This window comes from Entelurus aequoreus, linkage group LG26 (assembly GCF_033978785.1).
Source record: "Entelurus aequoreus isolate RoL-2023_Sb linkage group LG26, RoL_Eaeq_v1.1, whole genome shotgun sequence".
Lineage (NCBI taxonomy): Eukaryota > Metazoa > Chordata > Actinopteri > Syngnathiformes > Syngnathidae > Entelurus > Entelurus aequoreus.
In genome coordinates, this window is record NC_084756.1 from 17,072,690 (window position 1) to 17,096,461 (window position 23,772).

General features: G+C 31.6%; 1 protein-coding gene across 1 annotated transcript; it reads left to right on the plus strand.

Moving 5' to 3' along the window:
- The first annotated feature begins 777 nt into the window (after nucleotides 1-777).
- barx1 (BARX homeobox 1) lies at nucleotides 778-18,486 on the plus strand. The gene is made up of 4 exons (XM_062037571.1): nucleotides 778-1,276; nucleotides 5,489-5,774; nucleotides 16,006-16,090; nucleotides 18,323-18,486. The coding sequence occupies exons 1-4, from the start codon at nucleotides 1,030-1,032 to the stop codon at nucleotides 18,476-18,478; spliced, it is 774 nt and encodes a 257-aa protein (XP_061893555.1). The 5' UTR covers nucleotides 778-1,029; the 3' UTR covers nucleotides 18,479-18,486.
- The last annotated feature ends 5,286 nt before the right edge of the window (nucleotides 18,487-23,772 follow it).

Here is a 23,772-nt window from a genome sequence, read left to right on the forward strand (position 1 = left end):
CCATATGTGTGAATGCTTTGGAGCAATAACACAATAAGTTGAATAATAAATAGATGAATTTTGGTGTACATAACCATATGTGTGAATATTTTGGAGCATTCACACAATAAGTTGAATAATAAATAGATACATTTTGGTGTATAAAACCATATGTGTGAATGCTTTGGAGCATTCACACAATAAATAGATTAATTTTGGTGTAGAAAACCAGATAGGTGAATGTTTTGGAGTATTCACACAACAAATAGATGAATTTTGGTGTGGAAAACCATTTGTGTGAGTGCTTTGGAGCAGTCACACAATAATAAATAGATTCATTTTGGTGTAGAAAACCATGTGTGCATGTTTTGGAGCATTCACACAAAGGGTTGAATGATAAATAGATGAATTTGATGTAGAAAACCATAAGCATTCACACAATAATAATAATTTGGAGCACTCATACAATAAATAGATGAATTTTGGTGTACAAAACCATATGTGTGAATGGTTTGGAGCAATCACACAACAAATAGATGAATTTTGGTGTAGAAAACCATTCACTTTGTGAATGCTTTGGAGCATTCACACATTAATAATGCTTTGGAGCATTCACACAATAACGTGTGCAAAGTATACATGTTAAAATGCAGTATTTGTAAACACATTAATGCTGTAAGACTCATCACATTCACATACAACTTACATAAATATATTTATCAACACATCCATCCATTTCCTACCGCTTGTCCCTACTACGCTGAATTAGTGTGCGTGTGATAGTTGATAGAAGTTGAAATGTACGTCAAAAAAGGGGTGGAGCCTAGTAATAGTCTCCAGCAAAGTGGAGATCCTCCCACCAGAAGACTTTCTTTCTTTCTTCCTTTCTTTCTTTCCTTCTTTTCTTTTCTCGGAGAAGAAGAGGAGGACCACGAAGAGGAGCAGAAAGTTCGCAGAAGTCCAAGAAGTGCAGCGGAGATACCAGCGGCAGGACTATGGCATGTTTCTTCCATGAGTAGAAGAAGTGGTTAGCTGTAGAAGAAGTAGAAGATGCATCGTCCTGCAGACATGATGTCTTCTCTGTGCGTGCAAGCGTGCAGGACAACACACCGTTACAGAACTTTCATGATGGAGGAAATCCTCACGGATCACCAACAACAACAACAACAACAACACCACCACCACCAACAACAACAACTACTACAACATCCACACAAACTTTCTGCTCCCACAGGAGAACTTCTCAAGTTCGGAGTCAACACGCTCTTGTCCACTGCAGCCTTTCACAGCATGCATGGTAAATATCATCTTCTTTCTTTCTAATGACACTCCAAACCCCAAAAGGGACAAGCGGTAGGAAATGGATGGATGTATTTAATTATATACTTCTTCACATTTGTACACCCGAACTCGCAGACCATGTCTACTTGTATTATTATAATAATAATAATAATAATTATTATTATTATTAACAATCTAAAACAATTAAGCCCCTATGTTAAAAAGTTAAACATATATCTAACAGTTAAATATATATCTTAGATATGTATAAAAGATACCTACATTTTTTCTCTTTCTCTCTAAATGACGCAGCTTTGTTTTTTCCGCAAAAGGCCTGTAATGTAACAAGTAAAAATAATAATATATTGTTGCATGCTCTATTCTTTATTATTATATATACATTCATGTGAGGCGTTCACAAAACAAAACATGCCTTGCAATATTTACACAGCTCCAAAAGTATTCATAACATGCTGTATATGTTATTAAACATTTTATGAAAATAGTGTAATAATAAAACAGTCTAATACTACTGAAGACATTTCAATGTTATTAAAACGTTCTAAAATTAAAGCATTAATGTTACAAACGGTATGACGTTCTAATATTAAAACAATTGCTCTAATATTACATTTGAATGTTATTCTATTGTTAAATATTATTAAAACAATGTCATCAAAACCTTCTAACGTTTTTAAAACATTCTGAAATTATTAAACATTCTAATACAAATCATTAATGTCATTATAAAATTCAAATAGTGAAACATTACTGACAATGCTATATTAAAACATTTTAATGTTATAAAATAAAGGTTATTCAAACATTATAATGTAAAACATTCGAATCGTATTGAATTGCTCTAATTACATTTGAATGTTATTCTATTGTTAAATGTTATTAAAACAATGTCATCAAAACCTTCTAACGTTTTTAAAACATATTAAAACACTCTAAAATTATTAAACATTCTAATATAAAACATTAATGTCATTATAAAATTCAAATAGTGACACATTACTGATAATGCTATATTAAAACATTTTAATGTTATAAAATAAAGGTTATTCAAACATTACAATTTAAAACATTCGAATTGTATTGAATTGTTCTAATATTACATTTGAATGTTATTCTATTATTAAATATTATTAAAACAATGTATCAAAACCTTTTAAAGTTTTTAAAACATATCAAAACACTCTAAAATGATTAAACATTCTAATATTATGAAACATTCCAATATAAAACATTGTCATTATAAAATTCAAATAGTGACACATTACTGATATTGCTTTATTAAAACATTTTAATGTTATAAAATAAAGGCTATTCAAACATTATAATGTAAAACATTCGAATTGTATTGAATTGTTCTAATATTACATTTGAATGTTATTCTATTATTAAATATTATTAAAACAATGTCATCAAAACCTTCTAACGTTTTTAAAAGATATTAAAACACTCTAAAATGATTAAACAGTCTAATATAAAACATTAATGTCATTATAAAATTCAAAAGGTGAAACATTAGTGCTAATGCTAGTAAAACATTTTAATGTTACAAAATAAAGTTCATTCAAACATTACAATATTAAAATATTCCAACATGAAAACAATCATTTCGTTCAAGATATTTTCTACTGAGACTATTTTTCCGTCCAATCTTGTAATCTTCGTGTCTATGATTCACGCACAAATAACTTGGTTTTCTGACGCCTTTTGCAGTTTTTTCCGCCCAGTTTTAATTGTAGTTTATTAATAATTGTCATCAAAGATGATATTAAATATAGCTTCACAATTTATGAGCCTGAAGGAGCAATTTGACAAAAATGATGTCTTCTTGCCGTGTAAAAAGTTAGTTTTATCATTAAGTCACAATAAAGTCGCTGTATTTGATCCTTAATAAAATGAAATAATAGAATAGAATATGACCTTCATTGTCATTGTGCATATCAATAATAGCGCGAAAAAGACAAACGGTAAAAAAACAAAAAACACACACAAACACCAGCAATCAGCAGCAAATACGTAGCAGCTAATAATGCTACAATAATAATAATAATAATAATAATAGTAATAATGAAATAACAGAATACAATATGACTTTCATCATCATTGCGCATATCAATAATAGCGCGAAAGAGACAAACGGTTAAAAAAACCCACAAAAGCAATAAGCAGTAAATAATGCCAAAATAATAATAAATATAATGAATAATAACATGTGTTGGATACATTCAAGAACACAAGAGTTTAATTGTGTATTAACGCGCTGAGTCATATTATTACAATTTGTCTGTACTGTAAGTTATTAATATACGCTTTCTTATTCATATTTTTATACTTGTCTCATATTTCAATATTTATTGCACATGACATTTAAAAAAATAAATATTGTGTAATTAACAACAATTTCTAATTTAATTTGTCATAGAATAAATTTATTGTAAGTAATAATTATGTTTCAATAGAAATACATATTTTCAGATTTGCAACGAATGTGCTGATTTAAAATACGTGTACGTATATATGAATGTTTGAGGCAGTATTTGATTGTGATGTAAGAGTTATTAATACGCGAATCATCTTTCTTATTCATACTTGTCTCATATTTCAATATTAATTGCACATGACATTTAAAAAAATACATGTGTAATTAACAACAATTTGTATTTTAATTTGTCGTAGTATACATTTATTGTAAATAAGATTAAAGATTAAAGTACCAATGATTGTCACTCACACACTAGATGTGGTGAAATTTGTCCTCTGCATTTGTCCCATCCCCTTGGGGAGCAGTGGGCAGCAGCGGCGCCGCGCCCGGGAATCATTTTGGTGATTTAACCCCCAACTCCAACCCTTTGTTGCTGAGTGCCAAGTAATTATCTTTCAACAGAAATACAGATTTTCAGATTTGTAACGAATATGCTGATTTAAAATATGTGTATGTATATATGAATGTTTGAGGCAGTATTTTATTGTGATGTCCATCCATCCATTTCCTACCGCTTGTCCCTTTTGGGGTCGCTTGAGCCTATCTCAGCTGCATTCGGGCGGAAGGCGGGGTACACCCTGGACAAGTCGCAAAATCATCGCAGGGCCAACACAGATAGACCGACAACATTCACACTAAAAGTTATTAATATGCAAATCATTTTTCTTAGTCGTGATGTTATACTCGTCTCATATTTCAATATTTATTACACATGACAATTAAAATAAATTATATTGTGTAATTAACAACACCTTCTATTTGAATTTGTCGTAGTATACATTTATTGTAAGTAGGGATATCCGATATTCCGATATTGACCAAACCCTTAATTACCAATACCGATATCAACCGATACCGATATCAACGGATACCAATATATACAGTCGTGGAATTAACACATTATTATGCCTAATTTGGACAACCAGGTATGGTGAAGATAAGGTCCTTTAAAAAATAAAAATAAATTAAAAAATAAGATAAATAAATTAAAAACATTTTCTTGAATAAAAAAGAAAGTAAAACAATATAAAAACAGTTACATAGAAACTAGTAATTAATGAAAATGAGTAAAATGAACTGTTAAAGGTTAGTACTATTAGTGGACCAGCAGCACGCACAATCATGTGGGCTTACGGACTGTATCCCTTGCAGACTGTATTGATATACTGTATATTGATATATAATGTAGGAACCAGAATATTAATAACAGAAAGAAACAACCCTTTTGTGTGAATGAGTGTAAAAGGGGAGGGAGGTTTTTGGGGTTGGTGTACTAATTGTAAGTGTATCTTGTGTTTTTTATGTTGATTTAATTTTAAAAAATTAAAAAAACGATACAGATAAAAAACGATACCGATAATTTTCGATTCTACATTCTAAAGCATTTATCGGCTGATAATATCGGCAGACCGATATTTTATCGGACATCTCTAATTGTAGGTAATAATTATGTTTCAATAGAAATACATATTTTCAGATTTGTAACGAATGTGCTGATTTACAATACGTGTATGTATATATGAATGTTTGAGGCAGTGATGATTTTCAGCTGAGATAGGCTCCCGCGACCCCAAAAGGGACAAGCGGTAGAAAAATGGATGGATGGATGGATTTTGAGTGTAATATTAGGAGAGATCTGATTAACAAGGCTATGACAGTGACGTGAAAGTAGTGTGAGAGATCTGATGAATAAGGCTGTGATAGTGACGTGAAAGGTTGTGTTCCAAGTGTTAAAGGCGGACCATGAGAACCTGGTCAAGTTCTCCATGTCTCCCCTCGGACCTCCGCTGCTGTCCGCCTCCTCGACCCTGCAGCAGCACGGCGGCGGCGGCGCGTCTCACCACCACGTGCCGCTGGACCTGCACCTCCTGCGGGCTCACGTAGACCTGCAGGACGCCGCCGACGGCAAGAAGAACAAGAAAGGCCGCCGGAGCAGAACCGTCTTCACCGAACTACAACTTATGGGTCTGGAAAAACGCTTCGAGAAGCAGAAATATCTTTCTACTCCTGACAGGTTTGTCGTTGAAACGATCTTTGGCATGCAATACAAATACCGCACTAAGTTATTTTTTTCATGATACATGTAATGCATCACAACACCAAAATTCATATATTTATTATTGTGTGAATGCTCCAAATTATTATTATTGTGTGACTGCTCCAAAGCATTCACACATATTGGTTTTCTACACCAAAATTAATCTATTTATTATTCAACTTATTGTGTGAATGATCCAAGACATTTCCACATATGGGTTTCTACACCAAAATTCATCTATTTATTATTGTATGAATGCTCCAAATTATTATAATTGTGTGACTGCGCCAAAGTATTCACACTTACGGTTTTCTACACCAAAATGCATCTGTTTATTATTGTGTGACTGCTCCAAATCATTCACACATATGATTTTCTACACCGAAATTCATCTATTTATTGTGTGAATGCTCCAAATTATTAATATTGGGTGACTGCTCCAAATCATTCAGACATATGGTTTTCTACACCGAAATTCATCTATTTATTGTGTGAACGCTCCAAATTGTTATTATTGTGTGACTGCTCCAAAGTATTCACAGGTATGGTTTTCTACACTAAAATTCCTCTATTTATTGTGTGAACGCTCTAAATTATTATTATTGTGTCACTGCTCCAAAGCATTCACACATATGGTTTTCTACACCAAAATTCATCTACCGGTATTTATTATTCAACTTATTGTGTGAATGCTCCAAGACATTCACACATATGGTTTTCTACACCAAACTTCATCTGTTTATTATTGTGTGAATGCTCCAAATTATTATTATTGTGTGACTGCTCCAAAGTATTCACACATATGGTTTTCTACACCAAAATGAATATATTTACTATTGTGTGAATGCTCCAAATTATTGTTATTATTGTGTGACTGCTCCAAAGCATTCACACATATTGGTTTTCTACACCAAAATTAATCTATTTATTATTCAACTTATTGTGTGAATGATCCAAGACATTTCCACATATGGGTTTCTACACCAAAATTCATCTATTTATTATTGTATGAATGCTCCAAATTATTATTATTGTGTGACTGCGCCAAAGTATTCACACTTACGGTTTTCTACACCAAAATGCATCTGTTTATTATTGTGTGACTGCTCCAAATCATTCCCACATATGATTTTCTACACCGAAATTCATCTATTTATTGTGTGAATGCTCCAAATTATTAATATTGGGTGACTGCTCCAAATCATTCAGACATATGGTTTTCTACACCGAAATTCATCTATTTATTGTGTGAACGCTCCAAATTGTTATTATTGTGTGACTGCTCCAAAGTATTCACAGGTATGGTTTTCTACACTAAAATTCCTCTATTTATTGTGTGAACGCTCTAAATTATTATTATTGTGTCACTGCTCCAAAGCATTCACACATATGGTTTTCTACACCAAAATTCATCTACCGGTATTTATTATTCAACTTATTGTGTGAATGCTCCAAGACATTCACACATATGGTTTTCTACACCAAACTTCATCTGTTTATTATTGTGTGAATGCTCCAAATTATTATTATTGTGTGACTGCTCCAAAGTATTCACACATATGGTTTTCTACACCAAAATGAATCTATTTACTATTGTGTGAATGCTCCAAATTATTATTATTATTGTGTGACTGCTCCAAAGCATTCACACATATTGGTTTTCTACACCAAAATTAATCTATTTATTATTCAACTTATTGTGTGAATGATCCAAGACATTTCCACATATGGGTTTCTACACCAAAATTCATCTATTTATTATTGTGTGAATGCTCCAAATTATTATAATTGTGTGACTGCTCCAAAGTATTCACACTTACGGTTTCATACACCAAAATGCATCTGTTTATTATTGTGTGACTGCTCCAAATCATTCACACATATGGTTTTCTACACCGAAATTCATCTATTTATTGTGTGAATGCTCCAAATTATTAATATTAGGTGACTGCTCCAAATCATTCAGACATATGGTTTTCTACACCGAAATTCATCTATTTATTGTGTGAACGCTCCAAATTGTTATTATTGTGTGACTGCTCCAAAGTATTCACAGGTATGGTTTTCTACACCAAAATTCCTCTATTTATTGTGTGAACGCTCTAAATTATTATTATTATGTCACTGCTCCAAAGCATTCACACATATGGTTTTCTACACCAAAATTCATCTACCGGTATTTATTATTCAACTTATTGTGTGAATGCTCCAAGACAGGGGTCACCAACCTTTTTGAAACCAAGAGCTACTTTTTGGGTACTGATTAATGCGAAGGGCTACCAGTTTGATACACACTTAAATAAATTGCCAGAAATAGCCAATTTGCTCAATTTACCTTTAACTCTATGTTATTAATAATTAATGATATTTACACTTAATTGAACAGTTTAAAAGAGGAGAAAACACGAAAAAATTCCAATTAAATTTTGAAACATAGTTTATCTTCAATTTGGACTCTTTAAAATTTAAAATTCAACCGGAAAAAAGAAGAGAAAAACTAGCTAATTCGAATCTTTTTGAAAAAATTAAAAAAATAATTTATGGAACATCATTAGTAATTTTTCCTGATTAAGATTAATTTTAGAATTTTGATGACATGTTTTAAATAGGTTATAATCCAATCTGCACTTTGTTAGAATATATAACAAATTGGACCAAGCTATATTTCTAACAAAGACAAATCATTATTTCTTTTAGATTTTCCAGAACAAAATTTTTAAAAGAAATTCAAAAGACTTTGAAATAAGATTTAAATTTGATTCTACAGATTTACTAGATTTGCCAGAATAATTGTTTTGAATTTTAATCATGATAAGTTTGAAGAAATATTTCACAAATATTCTTAGTCGAAAAAACAAGCTAAAATGAAGAATAAATTAAAATGTATTTATTATTCTTTACAATAAAAAAAACTTTTACTTGAACATTGATTTAAATTGTCAGGAAAGAAGAGGAAGGAATTTAAAAGGTAAAAAGGTATATGTGTTTAAAAATCCTAAAATAATTTTTAAGGTTGTATTTTTTCTCTAAAATTGTCTTTCTGAAAGTTATAAGAAGCAAAGTAAAAAAATTAATGAATTTATTTAAACAAGTGAAGACCAAGTCTTTAAAATATTTTCTTGGATTTTCAAATTCTATTTGAGTTTTGTCTCTTAGAATTAAAAATGTCGGGCAAAGCGAGACCAGCTTGCTAGTAAATAAATACAATTTTAAAAATAGAGGCAGCTCACTGGTAAGTGCTGCTATTTGAGCTATTTTTAGAACAGGCCAGCGGGCTACTCATCTGGTCCTTACGGGCTACCTGGTGCCCGCGGGCACCGCGTTGGTGACCCCTGCTCCAAGACATTCACACATATGGTTTTCTACACCAAACTTCATCTGTTTATTATTGTGTGAATGCTCCAAATTATTATTATTGTGTGACTGCTCCAAAGCATTCACACTATGGTTTTCTACACCAAAATTCATCTATTTATTATTGTGTGAATGCTCCAAATTATTATTATTGTGTGACTGCTCCAAAGCATTCACACATATTGGTTTTCTACACCAAAATTAATCCATTTATTATTCAACTTATTGTGTGAATGATCCAAGACATTTCCACATATGGGTTTCTACACAAAAATTAATCTATTTATTATTGTGTGAATGCTCCAAATTATTATAATTGTGTGACTGCGCCAAAGTATTCACACTTATGGTTTTCTACACCAAAATGCATCTGTTTATTATTGTGTGACTGCTCCAAATCATTCACACATATGATTTTCTACACCGAAATTCATCTATTTATTGTGTGAATGCTCCAAATTATTAATATTGGGTGACTGCTCCAAATCATTCAGACATATGGTTTTCTACACCGAAATTCATCTATTTATTGTGTGAACGCTCCAAATTGTTATTATTGTGTGACTGCTCCAAAGTATTCACAGGTATGGTTTTCTACACCAAAATTCCTCTATTTATTGTGTGAACGCTCTAAATTATTATTATTGTGTCACTGCTCCAAAGCATTCACACATATGGTTTTCTACACCAAAATTCATCTACCGGTATTTATTATTCAACTTATTGTGTGAATGCTCCAAGACATTCACACATATGGTTTTCTACACCAAACTTCATCTGTTTATTATTGTGTGAATGCTCCAAATTATTATTATTGTGTGACTGCTCCAAAGTATTCACACTTATGGTTTTCTACACCAAAATTAATATATTTATTATTCAACTTATGTGAATGGTCCAAGACATTCACACATATGGTTTTCTACACCAAAATTCATCTATTTATTATTGTGTGAATGCTCCAAATTATTATTATTGTGTGAATGCTCCAAAGTATTCACACATTTGGTTTTGTACACCAAAATTAACCTATTTATTATTCAACTTATTGTGTGAATGCTCCAAGACATTCACATATATGGTTTTCTACACCAAAATGCATTTATTTATTATTGTGTGAATGCTCCAAATTATTCTTATTGTGTGACTGCTCCAAATCATTCACACATATGGTTTTCTACACCAAAATTCATCTATTTATTGTGTGAACTCTCTAAATCAGACCTGGGCAAAATAAGCTTTTCAATCCGGCCCGCCGGACATTCCCCAAAAATTATTTTAGATCTTTAAGATGGAAACTGTAGCTGCCATTATGATCTGCAGTGATGTTTTCACTGCAGATTTTTACAACAAAGTTCTAAAGCTTAGTGATGTATCAGATATATCGGATTGTAGGTGGTTGTTTTTTTTACCCTTTGCGTTCATATTTCTTTGTGTTTGTTGCATTTTTGTTGCATTGTTTCGCTTGATTGTAAAATATGTCGATCGAGAGAGGGTGTGACGTTCATATGTTGTCAATATTCAGTGTTTTATCGTTCATAGTTAATATTGTAAATCCCACATTCTTTATTTTCATGTAGATTCTGGTTGTCTCATTTAGTAAAAAAAAAATTAAAATTCCATTCCGTTTTTTAAGGCGGTCTGTCATAACATTTTTAGCATTCAATCAGACATTATTGTGAGGTTTTGTATTAGTGTTCCTAAAAATAGATATACCAGCCCCCAGGCACTTTTTTTTCTCTAAATGTGGCCCCCAGAGGCAAAATAATTGCCCAGGCCTGCTCTAAATTACTATTATTGTGTGACTCCTCCAAAGCATTCACACATATGGTTTTCTACACCAAAATGAATCTATTTATTATTCAACTTATTGTGTGAATGCTCCAAGACATTCACACATATGGTTTTCTACACCAAAATGAATCTATTTATTATTGTGTGAATGCTCCAAATTATTATTATTGTGTGACTGCTCCAAATCATTCACACATATGGTTTTCTACACCAAAATTCATCTATTTATTGTGTGAATGCTCCAAATTATTATTATTGTGTGACTGCTCCAAAGCATTAACACATATGGTTTTCTACACCAAAATGAAACTGTTTATTATTCAACATATTGTGTGAATGCTCCAAAACATTAACACATATGGTTTTCTACACAAAAATTCATCTATTTATTATTCAATTTATTGTGTGAATGCCCCAAAGTATTCACACATATGGTTTTCTACACCAGAATTTGTCCATTTATTATTCAATTTATTATGTGTGAAAGCTTTGGAGCATTCACACATATTTCCAGTTGTTTCATTACAGCACGTCCGATAAGGAGTAGGATGAAGCAGAGTTTATTTAATCCTACCTCTTTTCATATCATAGCAGTTTTATCCCATTTCCTTGTACTCTGGTGTAACAAAACAGTGAATAAATAATAAATAAATAAATAATATACCATATTAAGTAAACAAATATTAAATACATAAATAATCTTTATCTCCAAAAAAAAAAAAAACAAGGGTTCAAGATGTTCATTATAATTATTGTTCTGTGTACTTTGTGAACACTTGTAGTTTGAACAATCTCAAACTGAATGATATTGGTGCTTTGTTTGATTTATTTAGTTAATCCATTCCATCATTTAATTCCACATACGGATATGCTAAAGCAGGGGTGTCAAACTCATTTTAGATCGGGGGCCACATGGAGAAAAATCTACTCCCAAGTGGGCCGGATGGTAAAATCACGGCACGATAACTTAAAAATAAAGAGAACTTCAGATTGTTTTCTTTGTTCAAAAGTAGAACAATCACATTCTGAAATTGTACAAACGAACTGTGGTGCTGAATTTCCCCCAGGGATCAATAAAGTACTTTCTATTCTATTCTATTCTACAAATCATATTGTTTTTTTTTTTGTTTTTTTTACATTTACCTGTTGCGGTTAATAGTATATATACTTATTTGTCGTTATTTATATTTTCTGAATAAATGATGTGCTAATGTTCATGAGTCAACTCATTGGTGATCATTTTCAATCTATCAAGATTAAAAAAATATATCAAAATCAAATTACGGTTTGTTATTTATGTAGTTTGCTCATTTTCCTCGACTGATGTACTAACATCATGTGGTTTATTTTGTACATATGTATCATCATCTACAAAGATACAAATAATTGCTATTGCGACATCCAGTGGACACATTTAGAACAGCTCTTTCTTTCATCCAAAAATTTCAGGTACATTTTTATGCTTAGCAAACTCATCCCGCAGGCCAGATAAAACCTGTTCGCGGGCCTGATCTGGCCCTCGGTCCGTACGTTTGACACCCTTGTGCTAAAGGTTTTAAGTGTTATACGTGCATACAAATGTTTTAAATTAGATTTTCCTCTAAGGTTATATTTCTCCTCTATGACGTTGCATCAGGCTTTTCATAACAATTTTAGGATCACTGAAAACACAATGGCAGGTTTTCACAGCACTTAAAAAGTATTTTTCTCAGTAAAATACTGTAATCAAAATCTAATTTATAACAACACCTTTATATCTCACAGCAATGAACTGTTATTTCACAGTAAAATACTGTAATCATAGTCAACAAATTGACTGTAAATTCAAACTGATTCATCTCTTATCCCAGCAGGCACAAGACATTGATACAACGTTGATTATTAAGTTAAGTTAAAGTACCAATGATTGTCACACATACACTGGGTGTGGCAAAATTATTCTCTGCATTTGACCCATCACCCTTGATCACCCCCTGGGAGGTGAGGGGAGCAGTGAGCAGCAGCGGTGGCCGCGTATGTCCTTTAAAACTGACTTTTGAACAACGTTGCAAAATAGTTGTATTTGTAAATTGAGACAAGGTTGGATCCAAGTTGTTGGTTGGGAAATTACGAAATTTCAATGGTCAAATCAACGTCACAACCTGACATTGAATAAACGTTGTCAAAAAGCATGTTGTTTCAATGTTGTATTTGTGTTGTAAAATATTGGTTGGGAAATGACCAAATTTCTACAGTCAAATCAAGGTCAGAACCCAACATTGAATAAACGTCGTCAAAAAGCATGTTGTTTCAACGTTAAGTTTGAGTTGTAGAATATTGGTTGGGAAATTACCAAATTTCTATGGTCATATCAACGTCACAACCTGACATTGAATAAACGTTGTCAAAAAGCATGTTGCTTCAATGTTGTATTTGTGTTGTAGAATATTGGTTGGGAAATTACCAAATTTCAATGGTCATATCAACGTCACAACCTGACATTGAATAAACGTTGTCAAAAAGCATGTTGTTTCAATGTTGTATTTGTGTTGTAAAATATTGGTTGGGAAATGACCAAATTTCTACAGTCAAATCAACGTCAGAACCCAACATTGAATAAACGTTGCCAAAAAGCATGTCGTTTCAACGTTAAGTTTGAGTTGTAGAATATTGGTTGAGAAATGACCAAATTTCAATGGTCAAATCAACGTCACAACTAGGGCTGCAACTAACAACTAATTTGATAATCGATTAATCTGTCTTATTACTTCGAATAATCGATTAATAATCGGATAAAAGAGACAAACTACATTTCTATCCTTTCCAGTATTTTATTGGAAAAAAAACAGCATACTGGCACCATACTTATTTTGATTATTGTTTCTCAGCTGTTTGTAAATGTTGCAGTTTATAAATAAAGGTTTATAAACTAAAATAAAATACATTAAAAAAAAAGTAGCCTCTGCGCATGCTGACTAAATTAATCGCCAACTATTTTTATAATGGATTTTAATCGATTAGTTGTTGCAGCCCTAGTCACAACCTGACATTGAATAAACGTCGTCAAAAAGCATGTAGTTTCAACGTTGTATTTGTGTTGTAGAATATTGGTTGGGAAATGACCAAATTTCAATGGTCATATCAACGTCACAACCTGACATTGAATAAACGTTGTCAAAAAGCATGTAGTTTCAACGTTGTATTTGTGTTGTAGAATATTGGTTGGGAAATGACCAAATTTCTACAGTCAAATCAACGTCAGAACCCAACATTGAATAAACGTTGCCAAAAAGCATGTCGTTTCAACGTTAAGTTTGAGTTGTAGAATATTGGTTGAGAAATGACCAAATTTCAATGGTCAAATCAACGTCACAACTAGGGCTGCAACTAACAACTAATTTGATAATCGATTAATCTGTCTTATTACTTCGAATAATCGATTAATAATCGGATAAAAGAGACAAACTACATTTCTATCCTTTCCAGTATTTTATTGGAAAAAAACAGCATACTGGCACCATACTTATTTTGATTATTGTTTCTCAGCTGTTTGTAAATGTTGCAGTTTATAAATAAAGGTTTATAAACTAAAATAAAATACATTAAAAAAAAAGTAGCCTCTGCGCATGCTGACTAAATTAATCGCCAACTATTTTTATAATGGATTTTAATCGATTAGTTGTTGCAGCCCTAGTCACAACCTGACATTGAATAAACGTCGTCAAAAAGCATGTAGTTTCAACGTTGTATTTGTGTTGTAGAATATTGGTTGGGAAATGACCAAATTTCAATGGTCATATCAACGTCACAACCTGACATTGAATAAACGTTGTCAAAAAGCATGTAGTTTCAACGTTGTATTTGTGTTGTAGAATATTGGTTGGGAAATGACCACATTTCTATGGGCAAATCACTGTCAGAACCCAACATTGATTAAATGTTGTCAAAAAACATGTTGTTTCATCGTTATGCTTGAGTTGCTCGAGGTCAGGACCTAACTCAAAAAGTTCCTAATGTCGTTTTAATGTCTCGTGCCTGCTGGGATAGTCACAACTTTGTTGTAATTAACCGTAAAATCACAGCTCCGTAGTAAGTTTGCTGTAAAGATATTTCACAGTAAACTACTGCTAATAAGTACTGCACATTTTAGCCAGAAATTTGCTGTGAATCTACAATAGGGGTGTCAAAGTCAAGGCCCACGAATGAATGATCTATGGCCCCCGGGATGATATGTGATTAGTATTAGAACTGGCCAGCAGGCCACAGCCTCCTGCTGCTGTTTTGCACACACCAATACTCCATCAGTGTTGGCGCTAGGACCCCATCAAGTCATAAAAATGGTGTCCCACGGTACATTTTTGGGGTCCTACTTTTTTTTAAGCATTTTGAAAACAAATGATAAATGTATGCATTATCCGGTTATAGCTCACATTCTATATTGTGTTTTGGAAAAAGGTTGTCATAATTCATTAAAAAAATAATACAAAAGAAAAATATGCATACATTTTTTTTATGCATATGTAAATGTATCCAGTTATAAACATTCATTCACTTTCTTCTTTCCTTCATGGATCTAAACTTACATTTTTTTTCTATATTTTTATTGTAATATTTTCAGAATGTGTTTGTTCTATTTTTGGCCGAAGTAAGACAAAGAAAACAATCTGAAGTTGTCTTAATTTTTTAGTTTTAATGCCACGTGTGCACAGATTTTCCTCCATGCGGCCCCTGAGCTAAAATGAGTTTGACACCCCTGATCTACAATGACATTTTTACCATGTCATATTTTTTGTTCTTTTTCTGGCTTTTTTATGACTTCATTGAAGAAACATACTAAGAACAGTCAACTTGTAATATTTGACACACCACTGAGCATTGTAATTGTTACATGCATTCATATAATAATAACAACATGACACACTCCCAAATACAATAATGAGTTCAAATATGCACAGAACACCTTTCAAGTCTTCAAATGCATTGATAGTGGTTAGAGGTCATGCATGATACTTGTACATATGATATGATATATGACATGAAATCATAAATATCATATATTGTATGCTTGCATGACTTCCAGAATAGATCTTGCAGAGTGTTTGGGTTTGAGTCAGCTTCAAGTGAAAACTTGGTACCAAAACAGGAGGATGAAGTGGAAGAAAATGGTAAGTAAACAACTTCAACTCATGAATCAATATCATTATTGCTATTGTTATTGATTCACAGCAAATGACTGGCTAATAATTGCATTACTTTCAAAGTAACATTTGCAATGGAATATCTTTACAGCAAATAACAGTAACTGCAGAGCTAATATTTTACAATTGGTTACAATAAAGTTACAACTAAATGCCATAACTTCACAAAAATTTTTTTTTTAAATAGTAAATTACTCTCTCGGTTTAACAGCATTCTGCCCCTTACTGTACATGAATGTGTAATCTAGTGTACGAAACCCCATAAGAGACAAACCAGTTTGAATTTACAGTAACATGTTGTGATATCACAGACTATCATGACACTATTTTACTGTGAAAAAAACAGTTAATTGCTGTGCATTATAAGGGTATCCTATTTGTTTAAGTCATTTGTTGTAATGTTACAGTATTTTACTGTGAAAAATATTATTAAAGGCTGTGAAATTATTGCAAATGTTTACAGTGTTATTATAAGTTTTAAAATAGTTTTATTATATTATTGTATTATTGATTGTGTTAATACTCAGCACACAAATATATACATTGATTCATTTTGACATGCTGCACTGTTTAAAAAAAACAGACAGATTTTACACTAAAAAACTGGCAGCTGTCCCCAGAAACCTAATGTAAAAATAAAAGGAGAACTCTTTTTCCATTAACAGTGATTTAGCATAAAAACACTGCTAATTTAATGTAAAATTCTAGCTTCCAGTGTTTACCGTCGTTGTTTTTACTGCGCAGTACTGTAAATGGAAAAATGGTACTACTGTTAATTTTACCGTAACATCCAAATATTTATTTTACAGTGGAACACCTCTCAACCTGTTTAAAACATTCCAGCATGAGATCCCCAACTTTAAACAAACAAACACAAATTACCATAGAAATTATGTATATTTTCCACATTCCTCCAAAAATCCAATTTAATTGTGTTTTTGATTTCATTATTTGCAGCATTCAAACAAAACTTTTATACTATTGTTCATAATTTAAATTTGTTACCAAACCTGCTGAAATATGCTCATGATCTAATAATGAAATATAACTTATGATGAAATAATGAAAGGTCCTGTTAATGATGAAATATTACAATATTATGTTCAAAATGAAATAATAAAATAAGTCAATATTTCAACACAAGTGAATAATGACTTGGTAATTATGAAATAGTAAAATGTATTTTTTAATTAATACATTAAGTACATTTTTAAATAAAATAATTATGAAATAATAAAATATGTGAACAATAACTAATTCAATAAGTGATTATAAAACAATACATAAAGTAAAAATGTAAATTATACAGTAAATAAAATAATTATAAAATATGGAACTAGATGAATAATAAAATAATAAAATATGTGAACAATAACTAATTCAATAAGTGATTATACAATTAAAAAAAGTGAATATAAAACAATACATAAAAGTAAAAATGTAAATTATACAATATGTAAATAATAATAAAATAATAAATTAGGTAAAAATTTAAATCACTTCATACGTGAATAAGAATTAATGAAATAAGAGATTAAAAACAATAAAATATTGACTAGTAAAATATTGAAATTGAGTAAAAAATAAAATGAGTCAATATTTCAACGCAAGTGAAAAACGACTTAGTAATTATGAAATAGTAAAATGTATTTAAAAAAATAATACATTAAGTACATTTTTAAATAAAATAATTATGAAATAAGGAATTATATGAAGGGATAAGCGGTAGAAAATGGATGGATTGATGAATAGTGAAATAATAAAATATGTGAAAAATAACTAATTCAATAAGTGATTATAAAATAAAAAAGTGAATATAAAACAATACATAAAGTAAAAATGTAAATTATACAATAAGTAAATAATACTTCAATAACAAATCAGGAAAAATTTAAATCATATAGTGAATAATCAAATAATACATTAGGTAAAAATGTAAATCCCTGAATACGTGGATAACAATTAATACAATTAGAGATTAAAAACAATAAAAAAAATGACTGGTAAAATATTAACATTTTTATATTTTTAAATATTAGGTAAAAATTTGAATTAGGTAAAAATGTGAAATAACAAAATAGATGAATAATAATCAATACAAAAAGTAAACATTTAAATAGTAGTAAATGGTAAAATACTTGATGGAATAAAAGTAAATGGTTGGAATATTGATGTTTATGTTTATGTTGTGATGTGGAGGTGCTGCAGGGAGGCGGCTTGGAGTCTCCAACTAAACCCAAAGGTCGACCGAAGAAGAATTCCATCCCCAGCAGCGAGCAGGAAAGAAATGTTGCTGCTGCAGAAACTACGAGTCAAGAATCGAACTCGCACTCGGACCACACGCAGCTGCAATGACGTCGTCAACACGCAGCTGCAATGACGTCGTCAACGCGCAGCTGCAATGAGGTCATTAACACGCAGCTGCAATGACGTCATCAACACGCAGCTGCAATGAGGTCATCAACACGCAACTGCAATGAGGTCATCGGCACGTCACCTTTTAACTTGAAACTTGAGGATCATTTTAAACAAGATCCATAAATGTAGATAATATTTGTATATTTGATAACTTTAATCCAGCCCTGAGTCAGCAACTCAACTCTCGTTTGCAGGATGTCCATCATCATCATGCCCATAATTACACACATTTCATATTTGTACATTGATATACTTTTTTCCCCATTAATACGACTACATCTTATTCATTCATACGACAGTCAAATCCAACATTATTTTCACTTTAACTTGTTTCTGCAGTGATACATCATGGTTTTATCTTGAGTACTGTGATGCTTCTTGTACATCATGGTATTGTCAGCAAGGCCTGTTGTACATCATGGTATTATCAGCAAGGCCTGTTGCACATCATGGTATTATCAGCAAGGCCTGTTGCACATCATGGTATTGTCAGCAATGCTTCTTGTACATCATGGTATTATCAGCAAGGACTGGTGTACATCATGGTATTATCAGCAAGGCCTGTTGTACATTGCTTCTTGTACATCATGGCATTATCAGCAATGCTTCTTGTACATCATGGTACTATCAGCAATGTCTGTTGTACATCATGGTATTATCAGCAATGCCTGTTGTACATCATAGTATTATCAGCAATGCTTCTTGTACATCAAGGTATTATCAGCAGCGCCTGTTGTACATCATGTTATTATCAGCAATGCTTCCTGTACATCATGATATTATTAGCAAGGCCTGTTGTACATCATGGTATTATCAGCAATGCCTGTTGTAAATCATGGTATTATCAGCACTGCCTGTTGTACATCATGGTATTATCTGCAAATATTTTTGTACATCATGGTATTATCACAAGGCCTGTTGTACATCATGGTATTATCAACAATGCCTGTTGTAAATCATGGTATTATCAGCAATGTCTGTTGTACATCATTGTATTATCAGCAATGGTATTATCAGCAATGCCTATTGTACATCATGGTATTATCACTGATGCCTGGTGTACATCATGGTATTATCAACAATGCTTCTCGTACATCATGGTATTATCAGCAATGCCTGTTGTACATCATGGTATTATCAGCAATGCCTGTTGCACATCATGGTTTTATCGTCAATGCTTCTTGTACATCATGGTATTATCAGCAATGCCTGTTGTACATTGTGGTTTTATCATCAATGCTTCCTGTACATTATCGTATTATCAGCAATGCCTGTTGTACATCATTGTATTATCAGCAATGCCTGTTGTACATCATGGTATTATCAGCAATGCCTGTTGTACATCATGGCATTATCAGCAATACTTCTTGTACATCATGGTATTATCACTGATGCTGCTTGTACATCATGGTATTATCAGTGGTGTGTGTGGTGTCTGATGAAGAACAAGTTACTTTATATAAAAGTTACTTTAAGAGTATAAATAATGTTGGGCTTGACTGTGAATGAAACAGGTCATCATAGAAATGATACTTCTAAAAATGTAAATATATTTGTGTTTACATCGCATTATTTATATGATCTATAAATATATTTCTTGTATTTTTTCAAACATATAATATTCAAAATTCATACCTGAGTAATCCATGAAATAAGTCCTGATTTCAATGAAATATGATATGGTTTACATTACATATATGATATGTATATTTTATATTTTAGTAAGACGCTTGATTCTGTGTCTTAGGGGACATTGTGTACTTTCATCTCTTTTGCATTCCTTCTGTTTATGAATGATTAAATCTATTTTTACAAACGCACTTCTCACTTTATCACCGTTTCCTGACATGTTGTCAAATCATGGACACAAGGAATGAAGTGTTCATAAAACAATTAGTCGTATTACTATTACAAGGGAACATACGCCATGATTTTCTTAAGAAAGACTATATAAAAAGCATATATCAGCTTATCTATTGCAGGAATATTGTTCACATTTCATTATAAAAACAAACATCAAGACATTACAACACAGTACATTATTATTATTATTATTATTATGTAGAAAATGTGTTGACCATTACTGTACTTAATAATATGATCTAAAAGTGGCACCAATTATTGTAATTGGTTGGTTGAAATGACAGTAGCAGATATTATTTATTCATACGATATATTATTATATTTGTTTTCATATCTGCACTTATTTTTTTCCAATACCACTTTTTATAATTAAAAAAAAAAGAAAAGTTTTTTAATTAGCATGGGTTACCTTAAAATCTGCATATCAAAAATACAAAAACATGCAAAAACATTAATTTACTAAATAATACATTAAACATTGTGCATGATGATAAATCAGATGTTTAAATAAAAACATTGAACATATACATGCATAAATAATATATAACAAAAACGTAAACAAAATCATATGAATAATAATCGTATATTTTTGTCTATACCAGGGGTCCCCAAAACTTTTGACTCGGGGGCCGCATTGGGTTAAAAAAAATTTGCCCGGGGGCCGGGCTGTATACATATACATATATATATATATATATATATACATATACATATACATATATATATATATATATATACATATACATATATATATATATATATATATATATACATATATATATATATATATACATATACATATATATATATATATATATATATATATATATATATATATATATATATATATATATATATATATATATATTCCGAGCGCGATGATGTCATGTTATTGATGGGAAAATGCATTTTTAGATAATATGATTTGCCTCAGCGGCTAGGAGACACTGTGAGTAACAAGCGATAGAAAATGTATTAGAAAGGACAGATTTTAAAAAATTATGATAAAAAAATAAAAATTATAATAAAAGAATAAAAATAAAATAAATATATATATATATATATATATATATATATATATATATATATATATATATATATATATATATATATATATATATATATATATATTTATATATATATTTTTATATATATATAATTATTATAATTTTTTTTTTTTTTTAACTTGGGACTTCCCGCGGATTTTGGACGCTGGTGTGCCGGATCCAGCCCATGGGCCATAGTTTGGGGACCCCTGGTCTATACTATACAGATTTAGAGTTATTGATCATTTTATTATAAATTATAGATTATAATAATAATAATAATACCTGGGATTTATATAGCGCTTTTCTAAGTACCCAAAGTCGCTTTACATGTAGAACCCATCATTCATTCACACCTGGTTATAAGTGATGAATATTTAGTACGAATATGTTTCTTTTTTATTTTCTTGTGTTTTATTGATCAAGCTGCAATTGATTGATCTTTTTTCATCTACAATACAAAAAGTAAAATGTAAAAAAATATATTTACTTTTTTTCCCACTCAAATCATATGCTTGAAACAACAATTTACTGTTGCATGGATTTATATTCATTAACACACACATGCATGCAAACGTTCCAATCTAAATGTGGGAAGAAGAAATACTGTAAAAATAACGGCCGCGTATAACGAGTCGGCAGAATTTTACCGTCAAATATCAGTGGTACCATCTTTCCATTTACAGTAATTCACTGTAAAGAAAACACTGTCAATTCTGGCGACTGAGCTACTAGTTTTGTACCACACATTTACTGCATGTATTTCTTTTCAGTTAGAATAAATAAACAGTTCTCTCACCTACCCGGACAATACAGTATATATATTTAATATGTTTCTATGTCTTTTGTGCTATTATTTTGGTATGGACGCTGCTGACTTCCTGTGTGTTTCCCTGGTTACAGAGTTCCAGGAATATGACGCTGGGCAGAGTTACAAACAGCAGTTGGCTTTACTTGTGTGGTTACTATTTGGTAGCTTGGCTGCAGTATTTTGCTGACTTCGTTAGTTTTGGACGTTTCTTGTTGCAATGCTGTTGCTACTTCGCTTAAAACTTATTTATTCTTAGGTAAGTTTGTCACAAAATTTTACTCTATTGCTTGGTTTTACTTTTTAGATGCCATCTGCCCGAATGCAGCTGGCATAAGCAAATGTGAGCATCCTGGAAACAAAGCAGACGACGTAACCGGCATGAAGTGGGTGAGCGGTTTGCTGATGTCAGCATTGTGGATGGAGTGGTCCATAGTTGTGATGGGAATTTGCTATGGACGTGTGTATGTTGTGACAACAAACATTGCATTTTACCGATTGTATTTTCAAAGCACAGAGATTATGTAAGGAGATTGTTGTATCATTCAGCCACGACCATCAGCTCATGTTGCAGCATGATAATACACGGCCCCATGGTGCGTTACTGAAAACATCACGGTTCTTGTACGACCAACATTCTCACCTGACTTGTCATCCGTTATGCTCTGAATTGGTGTGTCAATTAAAGGTGCATGATTTGTTTATTTCAGATATATTTTACAAGTTACATTAGGAACTTAATGCACAATTAATTTGCACATTTCAACATATTTAAAAAACGGTAGGAAGAATCAGAGCTTATATTTAATCCTATCTCTTTATGTCTTTCTGATAGTTCATTCACACAATAACGTTTAGATTTTTACATTAATTTCACATTTTCCATTTGATAGTAGTGAAGTGTTGGGGGAAAAAACAAGGTAACACTTTAGTATGGGGAACATAATCACCATTAATTAGTTGCTTATTAACGTGCAAATTAGTAACATATTGGCTCCTAATTAGTCATTATAAAGTACAAACACCGTTTCCATATGAGTTGGGAAATTGTGTTGGATGCAAATATAAACGGAATACAATGATTTGCAAATCATTTTCAACCCATATTCAATTGAATGCACTACAAAGACAAGATATTTGATGTTCAAACTCATAAACTTAATTTTTTTTTGCAAATAATAATTAACTTAGAATTTCATGGCTGCAACACGTGCCAAAGTAGTTGGGAAAGGGCATGTTCACCACTGTGTTACATGGCCTTTCCTTTTAACAACACTGAGTAAACGTTTGGGAACTGAGGAGACACATTTTTTAAGCTTCTCAGGTGAAATTCTTTCCCATTCTTGCTTGATGTACAGCTTAAGTTGTTCAACAGTCCGGGGGTCTCCGTTGTGATATTTTAGGCTTCATAATGTGCCACACATTTTCAATGGGAGACAGGTCTGGACTACAGGCAGGCCAGTCTAGTACCCGCACTCTTTACTATGAAGCCACGTTGATGTAACACGTGGCTT

Excerpts from the sequence above, each read along its gene's own strand:
- barx1 (XM_062037571.1), top strand. The coding sequence starts at position 1,030 with ATGCATCGTCCTGCAGACATGATGTCTTCTCTGTGCGTGCAAGCGTGC. Across the intron at positions 1,277-5,488 it reads AGCCTTTCACAGCATGCATG|TGTTAAAGGCGGACCATGAG; the intron begins GTAAATATCATC and ends TTGTGTTCCAAG. Across the intron at positions 16,091-18,322 it reads GGATGAAGTGGAAGAAAATG|GTGCTGCAGGGAGGCGGCTT; the intron begins GTAAGTAAACAA and ends TGTGATGTGGAG.